Raw genomic sequence first — 17801 nt, 5'->3', positions numbered from 1 at the left:
TTTGACCAATCACTGGTTGAGACGGATGAGGGGGGCGTGGCTTAGCGTCGCGTGACAGGCACTTCACATCCTAGTTACACCTGGAGGTCCGAGATGGTCTCGCGCTTCAGGTAAGATGATTATTATCCTTTACCTTTTTTTCCTTTTCTTAGATTGATTTTTTGTTGTCAAAATCACGAAAGTAAATGTTTACTCTATATAGAAACTAAATTCTAATTCGTTTTATGGAATAAAGTATTATAAAGGCATTTCTTCAGGTTAAATCTCTAGTAAACTTTCTATAAGTAAACTTTACATTTCTATGTTGAGGCTCTCAGGGTGAGATAAACAGCATGGAGTAGAGCGTTTAGGTCTGAGTTTAGGTCTGAGTTTAGGTCTGAGTTTAGGTCTGAGTTTAAAGTCCAATTTGTCCAATCCAGCTTTAACAGAAGGTACAGATAAAAATTACAGTGAGGAAACTTTCTTTTTTCTGATTAATGTAGTTGTTCTCATTTGGTCAATTTTTAATTTTTTTCTTAACCCCCAGGTTCAGTACTCCAATAATATAGAATGATTGTTTTCTTATGGGAAAGATTATGAAAACAAACAAATAAATAAATAAAAAGCAACTAATTAATTCTTAAATAAATAAATAAAGTGCTTAATTAATTAATTATTAAATAAATAAATAAGTAAATAAATAAATAAAGTGCTTAATTAATTAATTAATTAATTCATAAATAAATAAATAAAGTGATTAATTCTTAAATAAGTAAAAACAAATTAAGTGATTATTTAATAAATATATAAATTAATTATTTATTTAATAAAGTAATTAATTACTTCTTAAAGAAAGAAAGAAAGAAAGAAAGAAAGAAATTCTTAAATAAATAAAGTAAATAATTCTTAAATTATTTAATTAATGAAGTAATCAATAAATATATAGAGTAATTAATTCATTATTTAATAAATAAATAAATAAAATCATTGAACGTTTTCCTTTTCTCATAGGAATAGGTATATCCTATAAGCTAGCTGTAAATTATTGTAGTGTGATTTATTACTATTTCTTAATTATTGCCGTGAGAGATAGATATCATCGTATATACTTTTACTACATTTAAGCTACTTTGTCTGCAGATTAGACCATTAATTGGAAAACTGACTATTAGATATACCAAAGGATTAGATTTTATTTCAGGTGACAGTGTCTATTAACGTGTATATTACTGTATTGCACTGATATCATGTCCTCAATGTTTTTAATACCTCATGGTAGTCTAAACTCTCCAGAAACATCTCTAAAACTTGGAAATACACAACACTTTGCTTCTGTGTGCAGTCTAAAGAGCACACGGTTCGATGGTGAAGTTAATGAAGAGCTTTTCTGCACTCTTAGAATTTGATGTTAATCTGTAACAGGGTGAATCTTATTGTTATGTAGCCTGCAAGCGGACGCCCGGGGATTTCTGAAAGGCTGTGAGGTTAACAACATTAAGCTCTATGTGTGTTTTAAGCAAGACAATATGTACAGTACAATCCCGGGATAGTCCATGTTTGCAATTCTGTGCATGTATTTTGTTTAAAAAATAGTGAAACCTGGCTCATTAAACAGATGTTCATCTAAAGCATATCAGTCATCCACAGCCGTATATTATACAGTAGCTGCAATGGATAGTAGCAGCTATGTATTTAAATGAGAGAGAAAAACGATGGGGTTTATTTAGGCCTGTGATCCATATCAAAGCTTAATATTCATTTGTATTCATTTGTCATATTCAACTTAATTAATTACAGTTGTTTTTTACTTAGCGTATGAATAAGCTTTTGGCACCTGGAGCTCCACTGCCCTTTTCTCACGGTTGTGTGGTTGTGAGTTCACATTGCAGGACTTACCCCAGAGAGCTCAAACTGCATCCCTTTACATTTGTAATTCATTCTGTATAAGTGGTTTCTAACCATATACACCTAAATGGCATTTTAATGATCTTCAACATGTGTTTTAGATTAGGAGATATCTTGTGCAGATTGTGTTCTGATTACATAACCTAGCAGTTCAAGAACACTCTATGGCCAACTGTTTGTGAACCTTCACACTTACAGTATCACACCCATATGTGCTGGCAGAACGTCCCAATCCAGAATAAGGCACAGCCACAAAAACATTTCTGAGGTCAGACACTGATGTCAGGCAAGGAGGCCTGGGGTGCAGTGGGTTCCAGTTCATCCAGTGGTGTTCTTCATATCCAGCCTTGGTACATCATGTGTTTATGGACCTTGCTTTGTGTATTGCTTTTGTGCTCCAGTGTATATGTTGTATTCCCAGTCCAGGAGATTCTTATTTTGTGACATTGGAGTAGATGTAACCTGAGCACAATGGGGGAAATCCATGCCCATGAGTCGAGCAATGATGTGAAGGTGTCTCAGCAGTTTGATGGGTTATGACTCCTTCACTCTCTGGCTTTCCATCCATTAGACATGAATGGGGTCTTGTAATGCTATTGATCTCAGTGTAGTGTCCCACAGGGCTCTTTATAACTCCGTGGTTACATTATTATACATAATAAATAATGTGTAATGAGGCACCAGACACAATTTTTGAAGGATTCTTGTACAGCGTTTAATGAACAAAAGGAGCAACAATCTTAGACTGAAATCAAGGTCAGCAAAACAGGCAGGAAGATCAAAAACCAGGAAGTACAATCCAAATCCAAACAGCGAATAATCCAATAGAACTAAAACAGGTCATACACGGTATCAATGGAAAACTGAACAATGAACGACTCGGGATTGGAGGCAGAACTATCAATGGTTTAGGTATTTCGGCGAGGGCTCCGTCTCTTGTTCTATAGATGGATTTCAGAAATACTGCTTACAGTTAACGGCTTCCTGACAGAATAATGATGGTGTAGTGGTCACATTGGAATCTGGAATCAAATCAATTCTGGAATCAAAACAAACAAAACTAAAGCTAAACTAGACAATCCTAATTCAGGAAAAGTGAAAAACAGCAATCAAGACGGACAGATAAACTGTCTCTTCAGAAACACAATGTTGGAGCAAGCGTTTGCAAACTAAAACTAAGAGTCCCAGGTATTTAAAAGAATCATCTGTTTGCAAACAAGAGAGTGTCATTAATAATCAAGAGAAACTGAACAGGGAAAAGAGGGAGGCAAAATACAGTTTAAGGGTCCAGCAAAGGCAGTCAGGATTTCAACTCACTACCAGTATTTCAGGATGATAGACTCTTAAAACCATGGTCTAAAAACCTGAGCTCTGGGATCATTCAACAATTTCAGGTAAAGTGTTTCTTTAGAAGAAGCTAAAGTGAGCAAATAAAGGCTTCCTTTTTAGACTTGCATAATAAGAAAGTGCGATGACAGAAGGAGAGAGAGAGAGAGAGATCAGCCAAAGATAATAGCTATCCAAAGGTCATTTAGAAGGAGGAATACTTTACTGGATTGCTAAGGAACAGTATGTGCATCCGCAATAACAGTGTTAATGATCGAGCAGTTCTCTTAGCTCAAGTCACAGAGCGTCATCAGTGTACTCGCTCAACAGTTCTGCTTATAGAAGTGTTTTTCATTTCTGTTATTTATCTAACTTGTACGAGATGTTCGCTTGTACATAGCAGACACCCTGCAGCCAATGACGGACGTTCACCATACGTACAGAATCTAAGTACCTTTAAATGATTTTGGGAGATTAAAATTAAAATGAACTCCTTTTTTTTGCACCAGGCCACACTACACCACTTCATCATCGATTATTTACCTACAACAACACTCACTATTGTGTTGTATTCCTTACCATAACACAAAGCTCCCCTATTGTAATGATTATTATCCAGCATTATAGTTATACACAGTGGATCAAATGATTGTGTGGAAGAGTGAATTCAGCCTACATGGTCTTTTCTCAGTGAACAAATAGACCAAAGGTTCCTCCCTGACACAGATAATATTACCTGAGTGTAAGGCAGCACCTAAATCAAGGCATTCAGAAGAGTTAGGGCCGAAAAGACCAGAATGGCCCAAAATCAAAAGCTAACCTTTCAAACTGCATTGTAGTTGTCTGAGCGAGCAAAGTAACACGAGAGTTAATCAACTAATGTGGACATGTTAGCTATATCTTAAAGAAGAATTTTCTACAATACAGTATTGTGATCACAGATGCGTCGTGGTTTTTTCTTTATAGGTAGACCGGAGTTCTTTGATACATTCGAACATCTGCCATTATTGTCCTTAAATACCAAACGTGTCATGTGATGTGTAATCAACTGTTCTGTAAATGTTTAATTGATGAGTCAGAAAGTGTTTCCTTGTACATTAAACACTTGAGCCATGTGAGAATGCATGATGGACTTACACTAGTGCAGAAGCACTTCTCTGTATCATCTGCAATTATCGAAGCTCCTTACAAACTTCACCATTTATCACTCGTCCCAGAAGAGATCTAATCTAGAGTTAATTAACTGTAACAATCAGCGTGCAGTGTATTGTAGTTTATTGTTCATATTCCCACAGGCTTTTCTAGTCCCACAATTACCGAAAGAAGACTTAAGGGTACAGTTCACAAGCCTACACAATACCCGCATTAAGGCTTACATGACAGCTGACCTGCAGAAACACCTTTGAAGGCATATTACTATATGTCAGAAAGTCCATTTTTGTGACGCCTGATTAAAGTGGTGGATTTTGGTTGATTTATATTAAAACACCATGATTTTGTAGCTCAGTATACTACTCCTGTTCTTAAGATGAAGATGATGATGATGATGTATGACGTTCAATTATAGAGAAAAAATTTTATATCAAATTAAACTAATTAACTGTCAGCTGTCAAAAAAGTAGAGTATCTTTAAACTATCTTTAAAAACCACGAGCCTGTGTTTATCTGTCCTGTCCACTGCACTGAAAATGTTCATGGGGTAAGTATGGGGCAGCGTTATTTATGCCTCATTGGGCCTTTTTTTAACAAATGGAGCTCCTGTTTTTGACAGTTAGGGGGAATAATAGCGCTGTGGAGTTATTATAATTGCATATAGAAAGCTGAGCAAGTCGAGATTTTTTACATCAGGTTAAATCTGTACAACAGCAACATTTTTACATCAGTAGTCACTCAGAAACGGCAATTAATTTAGCTTACAGTAATTTAAGATGTATAGAGATGTTAATGAGGATTTTATAAGATTACAAACATTTGTTGAAAGGCAGAAATAAATAATAAGGCTTTGTTTGCCTTTATGTATAAGCCACCACTGCTTTCTTCATTGATTTAGAGTTAAACAAGTATTACGTCTAGTACACGATAGCGTAGAAGCAAAAGTTAGCTGATCAATGTCACGTAAAGCTCAGCTGTGCACTCGTAGATCCTCGAACTGTAGTAAAAGGAATTTGCATAGCTATTACTACACTGGATATAGAGCGGATTATGATAATATGCAAACATGGACAACAGAAAAAGAGAGAAACGCCTGCTAGTTAATTCAGTCAGTTCTTTATTGAAGCTTTCATTGAATATAGTGTGCCTTAGTAAATAGGGGAAGATGATGAGATTATTATGCAACAATAAACACTCACTAAGCACTTTCACTTGACCAAACCTGCTTTGTGTTATCACACCAGGCTGGTGGAGGTGGTGTAACGGTGTGGGGTTTAAGTGCCACATTTTAGGGCTATTAATACCAATTAATCATCGCTTGAATGCCACTAGATGCCACAGCCAACACAGTTTTCTAATGGTAATCTTCCACTATGATAATATATCACGACGCAAAGCAAAAGTCTTTTTTAACTGGTTTCATGAACATGACTAGGAGCTCAATGTTCTTCAGGGGTCTTCCCAGGCACTGGATCTGAATCCACAGAGCACCTTTGGGATGTGGTTTAACAGGAGATTGTCAGCATGAAAGTTCAGCTAAAAAGAAAAATCTCCAGAAATCGCAGGGTATAATCATGTCAACATGGACCAGTAGGAATGTGGAGGCCATGACAGCAAGAATTGATGCTGCTTTGAGAGCAAATGGAGTCCTAACCCAGTGTTATTATCGTGTTCCTAATAAAGTGCTTGTATATTAGAGCTTCAGTTACAGCAGAACCGCTAGAGTACGGTAAATAGATAATGTGCACAGGCAACCAGTTAGACAATAATTTACTCAAAAATAAATGTATTATGTGAAGATGAAGATCCTACATGTTTAGGCAGCAAGAGTGACGATTAGATATGATCAGTTCAGTGGATTCATACACAGTATTTTTTAACATCGCTTTGTTAATTTACCAGATTTAATAAATTGAGAAGAGCTGTCTTGCTACATACGGTATGACTTGTGCCAGGTCCGGCTCATTAAAATGCAGTACGGTGACTTGGTTCAAACAAAGTGGGGAGCCAAACAAACAAAGAGACAAAATTGTTGCATTAATGATATTTGAAAAAGTTTATAGTTTGTTACTCTACAGCTGAAGGAGTGAAAAAGTGAAATATAATAATTAGAATTAGTTACAGAGTTCATGAACTCACTCTGAGATTGGTCTAACTCCTTATGTACTTTCCCACTAACAAATTTCACATGCACTTTTTGTCCCGGCTTTCATTCGTTTACAGATGTCAGTGATACAATGGCAACGTATGGTGGTTGTTAGTGTGTGTGTGTGTGGGCACAGCCTTCTTCCCAGAGAGACGGAGGCAAACAAGGGACAAAAAGGAATCTACAGAGCAGAGTGAAAGAAGAGATCATTGACACTTCTCTTCACCCTGCTGGTAAGTTTATATCATATGTATAAGCTAGGTATATAAATATATAGGTATATAAATGCACATGCAACCTATTATGAGATTTTTTTAAATCAAAATTGGGATCCATATACAGGCTTCTTTTCATCTGTGTGTTATTCAGTCCACTGTGTCTAATCTCTCCATGTCATGGCCTTGATTTTCCATTCACAAGCTGAATGGTATTGAGATACAAAGAAAGGTAGTATAGTGTAGAAAGGATGACGTACGGGGACTTTGAGTAAACAAGCTGGAGTCTATGCAACACAAACTGAGTTAAGAGTGAACTGTTATATTATATTCTCCATTCCGAACACAATAACCCAAAGTGAGCTTTTCCAGGCAGGATAGTAAACCTTGTTATGAAGAACTCATACAGAGAGTTCGTTGCTTCATTTAACATAGTGCACAAATAGGGAAAGATAAAACAAGCCCAATAAATAGCTGTGTAACAACCTCTAGTTTGGGATAATGTTTCCTGATTAAAAGCCATTTGTTGATCTTTCGTCCCAGCCCGATAAAGAGACCACAAAGGTTGAATAGACATTATGTGTTCAATTGCTTTGCCCTTTTCTAAATGTACTGTTATTTCCACATTGTGTGTCTGGGACTAGTGCATAAGTGAGTATAGGCAAAGATTGTAGTACTGAGCATGAGATTTAATATAATATCATTGTCATCCATGCGGTGTAGATTGATAGGCAACTAGCGTCTCAGCCTGGGCCAAAGTCAACTCCACACCCGTGTCAGTTGGCTCTGTCACAGTTAAGCAACCTTTCATCATAGAAACCTAACTGTGTTCTTGAAAGCTTCTGGTCTATCACACAGATTGACAGGAAAAGAACAACACACAAATCAAGTACTCCTGACATACTGTTTTTATATTTTAGAGCCATGTGATATATTTTTAAACAATTTGTACAGTGCCTTGGTACATGTTTTATTAATAATAATAATAATAATAATAATAACTTTATTTTCTATAGCGCCTTTAAACGTAGATCTCAAAGCGCTTCACAGAAGAAAAAAGGAAACATGCAGTTATACAAATAATAAGTAAGATATAAAAACACACAAAAATAAAAACATGCTATCAAAACAAGTAACAAAATCAAATTCAAGTAAAAGCTACCCTGATGTAAAAGCTACCCCTAACCTGTTTGATTCGTAACCCAAAGGTTGTGAGTTCGAGTCTCGGGCCGGCCACGACTGAGGTGCCTTTGAGCAAGGCACCAAACCCCCCAACTGCTCCCCGGGCGCCGCAGCATAAAAATGGCTGCCCACTGCTCCGGGTGTGTGTGTTCATGGTGTGTGTGTGTGTTCACTGCTGTGTGTGTGCACTTTGGATGGGTTAAATGCATAGAACAAATTCTGAGTATGGGTCACCGTACTTAGCCATATGTCACATCACGTCACTTTAAAATCCAGCCGATATCTGACTGGGAGCCAATGCAAGGACTCCAAAACTAGAGTGATGTGATCGCATGCCCTGCTTCCAGTCAGGATTCGGCCGGCTGAATCACCAGCTGTAATTTATTTAGGGTAGCATTTAAACCCCCGACCAGCAAAACATTACAATAATCAATGCAGGAAAACACAAAGATAGCCACTTTTCAGCCACTGGGAGTGACAGCATAGGATGCAATTTGGCAATGTTTTTTGAATGAAAGAATGATGTCTTTACAGTGTTCTGAACATGGGGAACAAATGTTAAATGTTTGTTTTGTTTGGAATTCTAGTGTAGAGCCATCCACACAAAGATAAAGACTCAGCCTTACGTAATTGGTAGGGTGAACCAATGAGTATTACTTCTGTCTTGTCACTGTTCGGACACAAGATATTTCCAGACATCCATTTTTTTTGTGGCGATAAAACCTAGACCACAAAATGTCTTGGGATTATATGTCATGAATCTATCCACGGTGGCTTATACTGTATATTCTTTGCAATTAAAAAAAGCCACGATTTGGGAATTGGTGTGAAACCTGTACATTTGTTCTGGTGCAATCAGTTACAGTCGGAGGTCACATACTGTACTTCACTGAAATTAAATTGACTGCAATTAAAGCTTAAAGTGTTCTCAATATAAATACCATCAAAGTTCATACTGAGAACAGTCAGGAAGAATAAAAAATAAAAACATATCTAGGGCCAAATTCTGGAAAAGTATCAAACAAGGTTTGGTTAGGGGAGAAAGAAATCCTATCCATCAGAGCACCATAAAATCTATTATTAATAAACAGAAGAAAAATGGCAGAGAGAATGTCATCTACCAAACTGAATGGATGGATTTATTCCATTGGTGACATCATCCAAAGACAATTGTCTTGAAATATCAGGCCAATCTTGAATTGCAGCTATTATGTTTTTTGTTTTTTTTTAAAAAAGACAACCTCCAGAACCATATAAATCTTAAGGACTTTAGATCTTTACATTTATATTCAACCAGTTTCCTTCTTAGTTTTTAAATATTCTCTTCCCAACCACCATTTCTTCTGTTTGCCAACACTCACATTTTGTTAACTCGTTGTTCAAAGCAGTACACGGTGCAAATTTAATTCGGTATTGTAGAAGAGTGAGAGATGAAGAGATAAAGAGTATACTTCTTGTAAGAGATACAGATAACCCTATTTGCTCTAGCCCACACACTTTTCTTGTTCAAACCTCAATATAGATACAGATATCTGAAGCTCTGAACAGATAGAGCTGCAGAAAATGGCATTAAGTTACAACTGGATTATGAAATTTGGCCCCATGTTCACTGATAATATAGCTGAGTGGCAGCATTTGAGCAGTAACAAGGAATAACCTTGAGGTTAGCCAGAACGAGCGTTATGCTTTCCGCATACAGCTGTGTATTATCGCATTACATTAATTAATACTTTGATCCAGTTTTGGATCTGTCTAAAAGAATATAGCAATCAAGCACTAAGGTCCAAGGACAACAAAGTACACTATGTGTTCCCTGACTATCTATGAGGCATCCAGAGATTGTATCTGCTCCGATTGTCTTTTTGGACCTACATTGAGATGAGGCCAACCATCTAAAGATGTACCAGCTCCAGTTGGATTCTGCTTCATGAAGTATTTTGGACATTCTAAGAAGAGATGCCAATTACTGTACATGTGGACATTTCGAGGACAATAACCTTTTCATCAATACGCAATTGTCAGACTGTATATTTATAATCGCACCCTCCAGTGTCACTCAAATGAGGATGAGGTTCTCTTTTGAGTCCGGTTCCTCTCAAGGTTTCTTCATCTTCCATCTGAGTTTTTCTTCACCACAGTCGCCTCAGTCACCTCAGATTTGTTCACTGGAGATAAATACAAACACATTTATATATAAGTCTCATAGTAATGAACTTTTGTGTTATATTAATCTTTGTATCATATACACATTTTTTGTATTATGTGTCTTATGTTCTGTAAAGCTGCTTTGAGACAACGTCCATTGTTAAAAGCGCTAAACAAATGAATTAGAAATGAATTTAATTGAATTGAAGATTAAGCTTTTTCTGTACTGCTCAAAAGTTATGTTTTCTCAAGAAAGTGTCAGATATTTGTTTGTCAATGTCGCCTAACCTTTTTAACCAGCTAAGTCTACATCGTGTTATTTGATGTGCAGTCTGATGAAGCTTGAACTCCTGGGCTCAGGGTACAGTAGATGAATATGCAATTTTGTGTAGGTTATGCCACAATGCAAGTCAAGGCACTGCTATAGCATTAATATACATTTAGCATGTAATATGTTATGTCCTGTAAAATAGGTTAACAGATACAGTAATGGAGTCCAACCCAGGAGAAGTGAGTGGAAACACTGAGGATGCCACAGGTTAGTGATTCCTCTTTTTTAACCTCATTATTCTTCTGGTTTAATATCCTACTTCATTCACTTAAAGGTGGGGTGCACGATGTTTGAGAATTGCTTCAGAAAACCGAGTCGGGCCGACAAACGAAACAAACCTGTAGCCAATGAGCAGAAAGGGGCGGGTCTTGTCAATATGCAGCGGAGAGCGTGTTCAGTGCGCATGTGTGACATTAGCAGAACGCGATTGAAAGATTGACATGGCGGATAAAAATGAAAACTGAGCTAAACCTTTCATGGTACGACACACAGTACTACAAAAACACATTTGTATTACCATAGTATTACTCATTGAGTTTAGTTATTGATAAAAATATCCCCTCAGCCAGCTGCCCCAGCAGGTTCCACCATACTAGTTGCCTGGGTTATGTATGTATGTGTGGGGCGGAGCTATCCAAACAGGGGTGACACCTATTTGGGTTAGGGACGTGTTTGTTTAGGTGATTTCAAATGTCAACATTGGCTTTCAAACATCGTGCACCGCACCTTTAAATATTATCATTTGATGAAGATGTGTCTATTATCTGTGTTTATCAGGGAGGAAGAAGTCGAGGTTCAAGTTTCTCAAAGTGCGTCTTTTTGGGCGTCTGAAGAAAAAGGAGACCGAGGGACGAATGAAGCAGAGCCAGTCTACTGGTGATGTTACAGCACAGGAGGGTAGGAGAGGCGAGGATGACTCAGAGGATGATTGTCAGTAAGTAAAAGATTCACCATTCAATCAAATACCAGTCAAGCCAGTGCAAGCTTGCTTTGAAAATCTACTCCAGTGTTAGTCTTTGTAGTTATTTTTTGTGACAGTGCACGCATCTGTACTCTGCTGTTAAATCTGTGTAATGTCTGTTTAATCTGATGTCGCAGCTATCCAGAGGGAACATTAAGCTCCAGGGCATTGTCTCATGACAGCATCTTCCTGGCTGATCCAGTTCAGTCCTCACAGCCAACACGGGTTCTCTCACAGGAGAACGTTCACAGCAAGATTAAAGCTCTGCAGGTGAGCTAATAATCTGCACGTTTCTATGGTGTATTCATAAATTGCTGAAATAGTATTAACTCCACATTGTCTATATAATTCTGTTTATACACTCATCAGGTAGTAATCAAATCTAATCAATGTCAAGACTATGTATCATCTTCATAGCTTTATTGACTAAAAAGTCTTTTTCTAGTAGGACACTTGTACTTTTACTCAAGTTTTACTCATTGCTTTCTAGTACTTTATACAACACTGCATACAGTGCTGTGAAAAAGTATCTTCCCCTTCTTCTTTTTTTTTATTCTTTTACACACGAGATTGAGATCATCAAACAAATGTAAATATTAGGGCTAGGTAGGTCCGGGCAGCTTTTTTAGCTTAATAAATGAAATCATCAATTAAAAGCTGCATTTTGTTTATTTACTTTGGTTATCTTTGTGTAATATTACAATTTGCTTGATGATCTGAATCATTTAAAATCATGTGTGAAAAATATGCAAAAAAAAAAAAAAGGAAGGTGCAAAAACTTTTTCATAGCACTGTATGCAGTGTTGGATAAAGTACTAGAAAGCAACAAGTACTGTAAAACTTGAGTAAAAGTACAAGTATCCTACTAGAAAAAGACTTTTTCGTCAAACGCGCATGTGAGTGGGATGAAAATACCTCAAAGTTTCCCAGTAGGAGCAAGATTATTTAAGTAAACAATTTGTGTCAAGTTCACTCTCAAAATGGCAGTGGGAAAAATACGGTGATGATCATGTGTGCCCATGTGTATGATGTGGCTCTTTGGTAACACAGTACAATATGTGGCTCTTGGTCTCTGACCGGTTGGCCACCCTTAGTCTACGATAACGGGAGGTCCTCCAGTAGGGGCTTCCATGGCGGTTTCAGTTGTGCTTCCGCCTCCTTTTGGCAATATTACGCTGAAATAGAGCGTGCGGAGTTGCGTAATGCAAGAGCAGTGATTCGCCAAACCTCCCTTATTGCACACATTTCTTCTGATTTTATTTTGTAGTAACGAGTAACGAAGACGCTTGGTGGAAATTTAACGGAGTAAAAGTATACATTTTGTCTAGGAAATGTAGTGGAGTAAAAGTGAAAGTTGACATAAATTTAAATAGTGAAGTAAAGTAATTTCTACACAGACTGTACAGACATTCTTTCGGTTACAGGAGCATCAACATTTAGGTTTGTTAAAATGAAATTAAAAGCAGTCCCTGTCAGTTGTTTGTAATTCTGAACAGTTGAAGCTACAGCAACAAAACATGCGACTGGCTCCTCCATTGTTGATTCCTGGAAAGCGAATGGAAGACTCCGGGACAACTTCAGAGGATGACGGCTTACCCCGAAGTCCTCCTGAAATATCCTTCCAAGAGGTAGCTATGCAACGAGGAGCCTCTAAGGTGAATAAAAGGGATCAAGGAGAGTTTAAAGTTTGGTCAGATTTCTTTATTGTGAGTGAAATTGTGTCTATTACAGTATCCCGAAGCTAAAAGCCATGTCAGCTTGTTAAGTTTAGCAGGAACAGGAAGTGAAGAGGAAGAGCAGGTAATTTCAATATAAAATTAAAATACTACATGAATAGAAACTTTGATGTGGTGAAGTTGGGAGTGTTTCATTGTCCTTCATTAAGTCATTTCTTTTGCACCTCAGGGTGGTTTCTCACAGCCCTCATCAAGACCACTTTCTCCAGTACCCCATCTATCCTTAACAGAATCACCATCTACTGGTGTGGATTTCACAAGCCCCGCCCAGTACGTGCCCATCTTAGACAATTCAGCTGCCCGTCATCGCATGTCCATCAAGCCCAGGAATCAGCGAGCGAGCACCAAAGGAAAGAAACCACCTGTAAGGATTTTGATTTTGAATACTGATTTAAGAATAGCTCTAAGACACGGGTTAAGCTTTTTTCACAAATCAGTCAGCTTTTACACGTTTTTTAAACCGTCTTTACTTCGCCAATGTCTTTATCCTATCCTCTTTCCCAGAATCTGTATCGTCCACGGTCCAGCAGCATGAACAGCCTGGATGAGCCACTTTCAGAGAAGGAAGAGACACAGCAGAGTGTCACATGTACACAGTTCATGCAACATTACTCGTACACCTCTGAAGATTCAACCCAAGCTGAAGAACCTGTATCACTTCCTGCAAGAACACACTTACAGGAAGAAGCAGAGAAAGCGACACTGTTGACCGCAAGCCCGTGGAGTCCATTAAACAAAACTACAAAGCCGATTCAACACGAGGACAAAACCAACACCACTTCATCAGTGTCCTCGGATGAAGTCCTGCATGCTTCAAACCACACCAGAGAACCTCTGGCAAAGGAAACTTTAAATGGTAGCGGATACACAAATAAGATTAATGTTAATGAAGAGCATCAGGCTTCTTTAATACCCCTGTCCATTTCTTCAGTGGACATAGCAAGTGATTATAATGGTAGAAAAGAAAGAACTGATGGCAGCTTAGCAGCAAGCAGCACAGATCGAATGGAGTCATTAAAATCAGCTGTAGATTTGGATGTTTTTAAACCAGCAGAAACCATAATTAGGCAATATCCTGTTCCTGCACCACGCACCAAAAGGCCAATCTTATTAAACCTAAATAATGCCATTCCTAAACTATGTGGTTTGAAACCTGTTGAGGTTGAAAAGGAAACTGCATCATCCCCAGGCCTGGCTGAATCACCAAGAGAACATGATAAACCACTAAGGCCAAGTTCATTCCGTTTTAACATCGCATCTGCAAAACATCGCTCCAAGACCAGTGATGAGAACGTGGCTAAGCAGGATGACGAAAGCTCTGGTAACTCACAGAAGGGCCAAGCCTACAACCAGAACTTGGTAGTACAAATGGAAAAAGTGGAAAGCACAAAATCCACTGAGGATTGCAGAAATATTCCCTCAGCTCCAGATAAACGAAGCACTTTGTGGAAGGAGGTAATAGCCCAAAATGTCTCCAAGACAGGAGTAGTAGACAATCCTGAAAAGTCAGAAGGACTCCCACAGAATACAGAATATAAAGCTGAGGAATCTAAGGACAAGAGAGGTCTTTTTGGGGTTAAGCTGCGAAGCACATCTCTGTGTGTAAAGTATAATTCTGAGCTGCCCAGATCGGAGACTGAGGTGAAGCGACATAGTCTGGAAGGTGAGCTTATGCTAGCAGCAACGGAACCGGTTTCCAGTGACTTAGAAGCAGTTGGTAACAACAGAGAAGCTAATATTCAGACAGATCCTGTACAACAGAGCTTGGATTCACAACAAGAACCATCTTTAGACAAAGGTACATTGTGACATTCAACAGTAACTCTCTCTGTGTATCGATTCAGAATAATAGTGATAATGACCCTTAATCATCAATGTCGGGTCAAAAATGAGACCTTCACACTTATAAATTATTCAACATGTCTGGATTATTTAGCTCTGGGCTACATGTGTGCAATTGTGACTAGTAACATTTTAGTAACATTAGTAATATGTTCAAATTAAGCCACACTTCAACCAGACATGTACATGTACGCCAAAGATGTACGTGATAAATTAGGAAAGCGACGGTGGAGTTTACATATTGCGTTTGTTTTATGATTCAATCGTATTTCCATTATTAGAGTTTCAAAAATTTTGTTCTCATTTTAGGATAATCAAAAAAATTGTTCAATGTGCTCTCACTATTTTCTTGATAATTTATGAAATTTATTTTTGCTGATGCCGATTGCTTTATGATTCTGAATCCGCTTAATTCTTATTAGGCAGTGAAGCAGAAGGAATACCTGAACCAGCATGGAGAAGTGTCACTAAAGAAAAAGCTAGAATCCACCAGTCCTTCCCCAGTAAATCACCTACTCAGCCAGCTTCACCATCAAATTCACCATCTTTATCTACAAGTCATTCCTCTTCCACTCAACAACTTTCAAAAGCAGCCATGAAGCCTAGACCACAGCTACCGACCACCGGCAAACCCCAACCAGTAACTCAGTCATCACAGCAAATTCCATCCAAAACATCTCCAAGGGCAATGGAAAGATGGAACATGTCCAGTCAGCGAGAAGACAAGAGTTCTGTGAGCCAATCAACACAGAGAGATGAGTTACTGGATTCTAAGGTGACATAGAAAGTCAAAAGGCACTCACATGAATTGTACATTGTGAATACATTATTTTGTGGTGTACATAAATGCATAATGCAGTGTAATAAATATATATACTTTTTTTTTTTTTTTCAAATATTTATATACTTCATTCACAATGTTTAGTGCACTGTAAGCAGTTTTCTGTATTTAATCAAATATATTTAATATAAGTTAAGACATTTAAGACAAACATTAATGTAAATTAGGAATAGTAAAGAGGAGTAAAATTTAATCACCTTAATCGCTCGAAAGCGTTACTGCATATCTGATTACTGCTGATCCTGATTTTTGTTGTTCTCTAGACAACTTGTCTTTATTTTCTCCACAAATTCCCACAGAAAATGAAAAATCTAAACAAAATAAACACTGACTCCAAGCTATTTTATTACTTATGATATATATATTTGTTTGTTTTATATTACTTACTTAAAACTAGTAGTTTTAACGTATTCGTACAGTTCATTTCTCATTTTTTTGCAGGGACAATACAAACCTGGAGCCAAAAGTAACACACAAACAGAACCTGATCAGCAGTCTCCGTCAGACAGAGCTGAGCCGACTTGGATGGAACTTGCTAAGAGAAAATCTCTCGCCTGGAGCGACAAGACCTTAGATTTTATGAATTTTTAATTGTGTAAATGGGTTCAAAATGCACATAAACATCCATTCATTCACTCATTTTCTACCGCTTATCCGAACTTCTCGGGTCACTGGAAGCCTGTGCCTATTTCAGGCGTCATAGGGCATCAAGGCAGGATACACCCTGGACGGAGTGCCAACCCATCGCAGGGCACACACACACACACACACACTCTCATTAACTCACACACTACGGACAATTTTCCATAGATGCCAATCAACCTACCATGCATGTCTTTGGACCGGGGGAGGAAACCGGAGTACCCAGAGGAAACCCCCGAGGCACGGGGAGAACATGCAAACTCCACACACACAAGGCGGAGGCGGGAATCGAACCCCCAACCCTGGAGGTGTGAGGCAAATGCACATAAACAATTGACAGAATACATATTGTTTTGTAAATACAGACTGGTTAAATATGTTATATACACAGAATATCCATGCTTCAAATAGTGAAAGCAAAGATACTTCAGCTCTATTAAAAACAATTGATATTTTGACTTTTATTTGAATACACAATTTAATAGACTGGAACATTGACCAAATTTTTGTACTCTATAAACGAATACTTTAAATTCACATTAATACATTAATATATGTTATTTTCTTTGTATATATGCTTTACAAATTAATTCCTGTAAAACTGTAAATTTAACTGGTTTAGAAGATTAAAACAGGAGACTCGGAAAGTGATTCATTATTTCAGACTATTTTTGAAGTTCATCAGTAACTCAGTAATGCACATGATCTGGAGTTGCTCCAAACAAGCCATGTTCAAGCCATCACACCTTCCGTTTATCACGCAAACACACAGACATTTTCTGAAGGAGTTTCTGTTCAATCGAGTTTGCACTATTCAAAAATCTGTACACTGAAAGCAATTTTTTATTTTCAGTATTGATTTGTGGATAACTTTTTCCCTGACAATGATACATAAACATTGGTGTATGATAGAAAGAGATGAGATGACGCCCCCTAGTGGCTGTCTGCTTAAAAATGATAACCTCGACCAAACTCTTACAATGAAACCCGTGTCATACTATTGAACATATCAGGTCTTTATATCCAGTTACTTTTTCTTGCAGTTATGTAATATTATGTAAAATAGTTAAGAGCCGGGTAAAACATTGCAGAGTAACAGGGCTACTTTTGTTATCTGTCATTTTTGAGGGCATTGACTTCTCTACAGACAGAAAACACTATAGTACTACATTAAGGGTGTTGGAATTTGAACACACAACCTTCTGGTCTGTTATGCAAAGCTTTGAAGAGCCACCACAAGCAGCATGATAAATATACACTGACTCAATCACTTCTACCTCTAAACTAACTTTGACTAAAAGACGATGTAATCTACTTGTTATGGTTCAGTAGTCAGTAGTTGAAGCAAAGGCACTGAGTGAGCAAATCTTCAGGTTGTCATGGTAATGAACAAATACA

At 37.7% G+C, this 17801-nt stretch overlaps 1 protein-coding gene across 3 annotated transcripts; it reads left to right on the top strand.

The window, feature by feature from the left end:
* The first annotated feature begins 3 nt into the window (after nucleotides 1-3).
* Nucleotides 4-17050, top strand: cracdlb (cracd like b). Of its 3 annotated transcripts, XM_027156662.2 has the most exons (12): nucleotides 4-110; nucleotides 6586-6741; nucleotides 10524-10588; nucleotides 11159-11315; nucleotides 11480-11612; nucleotides 12839-12997; nucleotides 13074-13142; nucleotides 13248-13442; nucleotides 13583-14876; nucleotides 15343-15695; nucleotides 16203-16377; nucleotides 16729-17050. In XM_027156662.2, the coding sequence occupies exons 3-11, from the start codon at nucleotides 10540-10542 to the stop codon at nucleotides 16350-16352; spliced, it is 2559 nt and encodes an 852-aa protein (XP_027012463.1). In that variant the 5' UTR covers nucleotides 4-110; nucleotides 6586-6741; nucleotides 10524-10539; the 3' UTR covers nucleotides 16353-16377; nucleotides 16729-17050. The 3 variants fall into 3 exon arrangements, with proteins under 3 accessions (XP_027012463.1, XP_027012464.1, XP_027012465.1); XM_027156663.2 differs by lacking the exon at nucleotides 16729-17050 and having other exon boundaries at nucleotides 12839-12970; nucleotides 16203-16508; XM_027156664.2 differs by lacking the exon at nucleotides 16729-17050 and having other exon boundaries at nucleotides 15343-15560; nucleotides 16203-16508.
* The last annotated feature ends 751 nt before the right edge of the window (nucleotides 17051-17801 follow it).

This window comes from Tachysurus fulvidraco, chromosome 18 (genome assembly GCF_022655615.1).
Source record: "Tachysurus fulvidraco isolate hzauxx_2018 chromosome 18, HZAU_PFXX_2.0, whole genome shotgun sequence".
In the NCBI taxonomy this organism is placed as follows: Eukaryota; Metazoa; Chordata; class Actinopteri; order Siluriformes; family Bagridae; genus Tachysurus; species Tachysurus fulvidraco.
The sequence above is the reverse complement of the archived record's forward strand: the minus strand, read 5'-3'. Positions and strand labels throughout refer to the sequence as shown.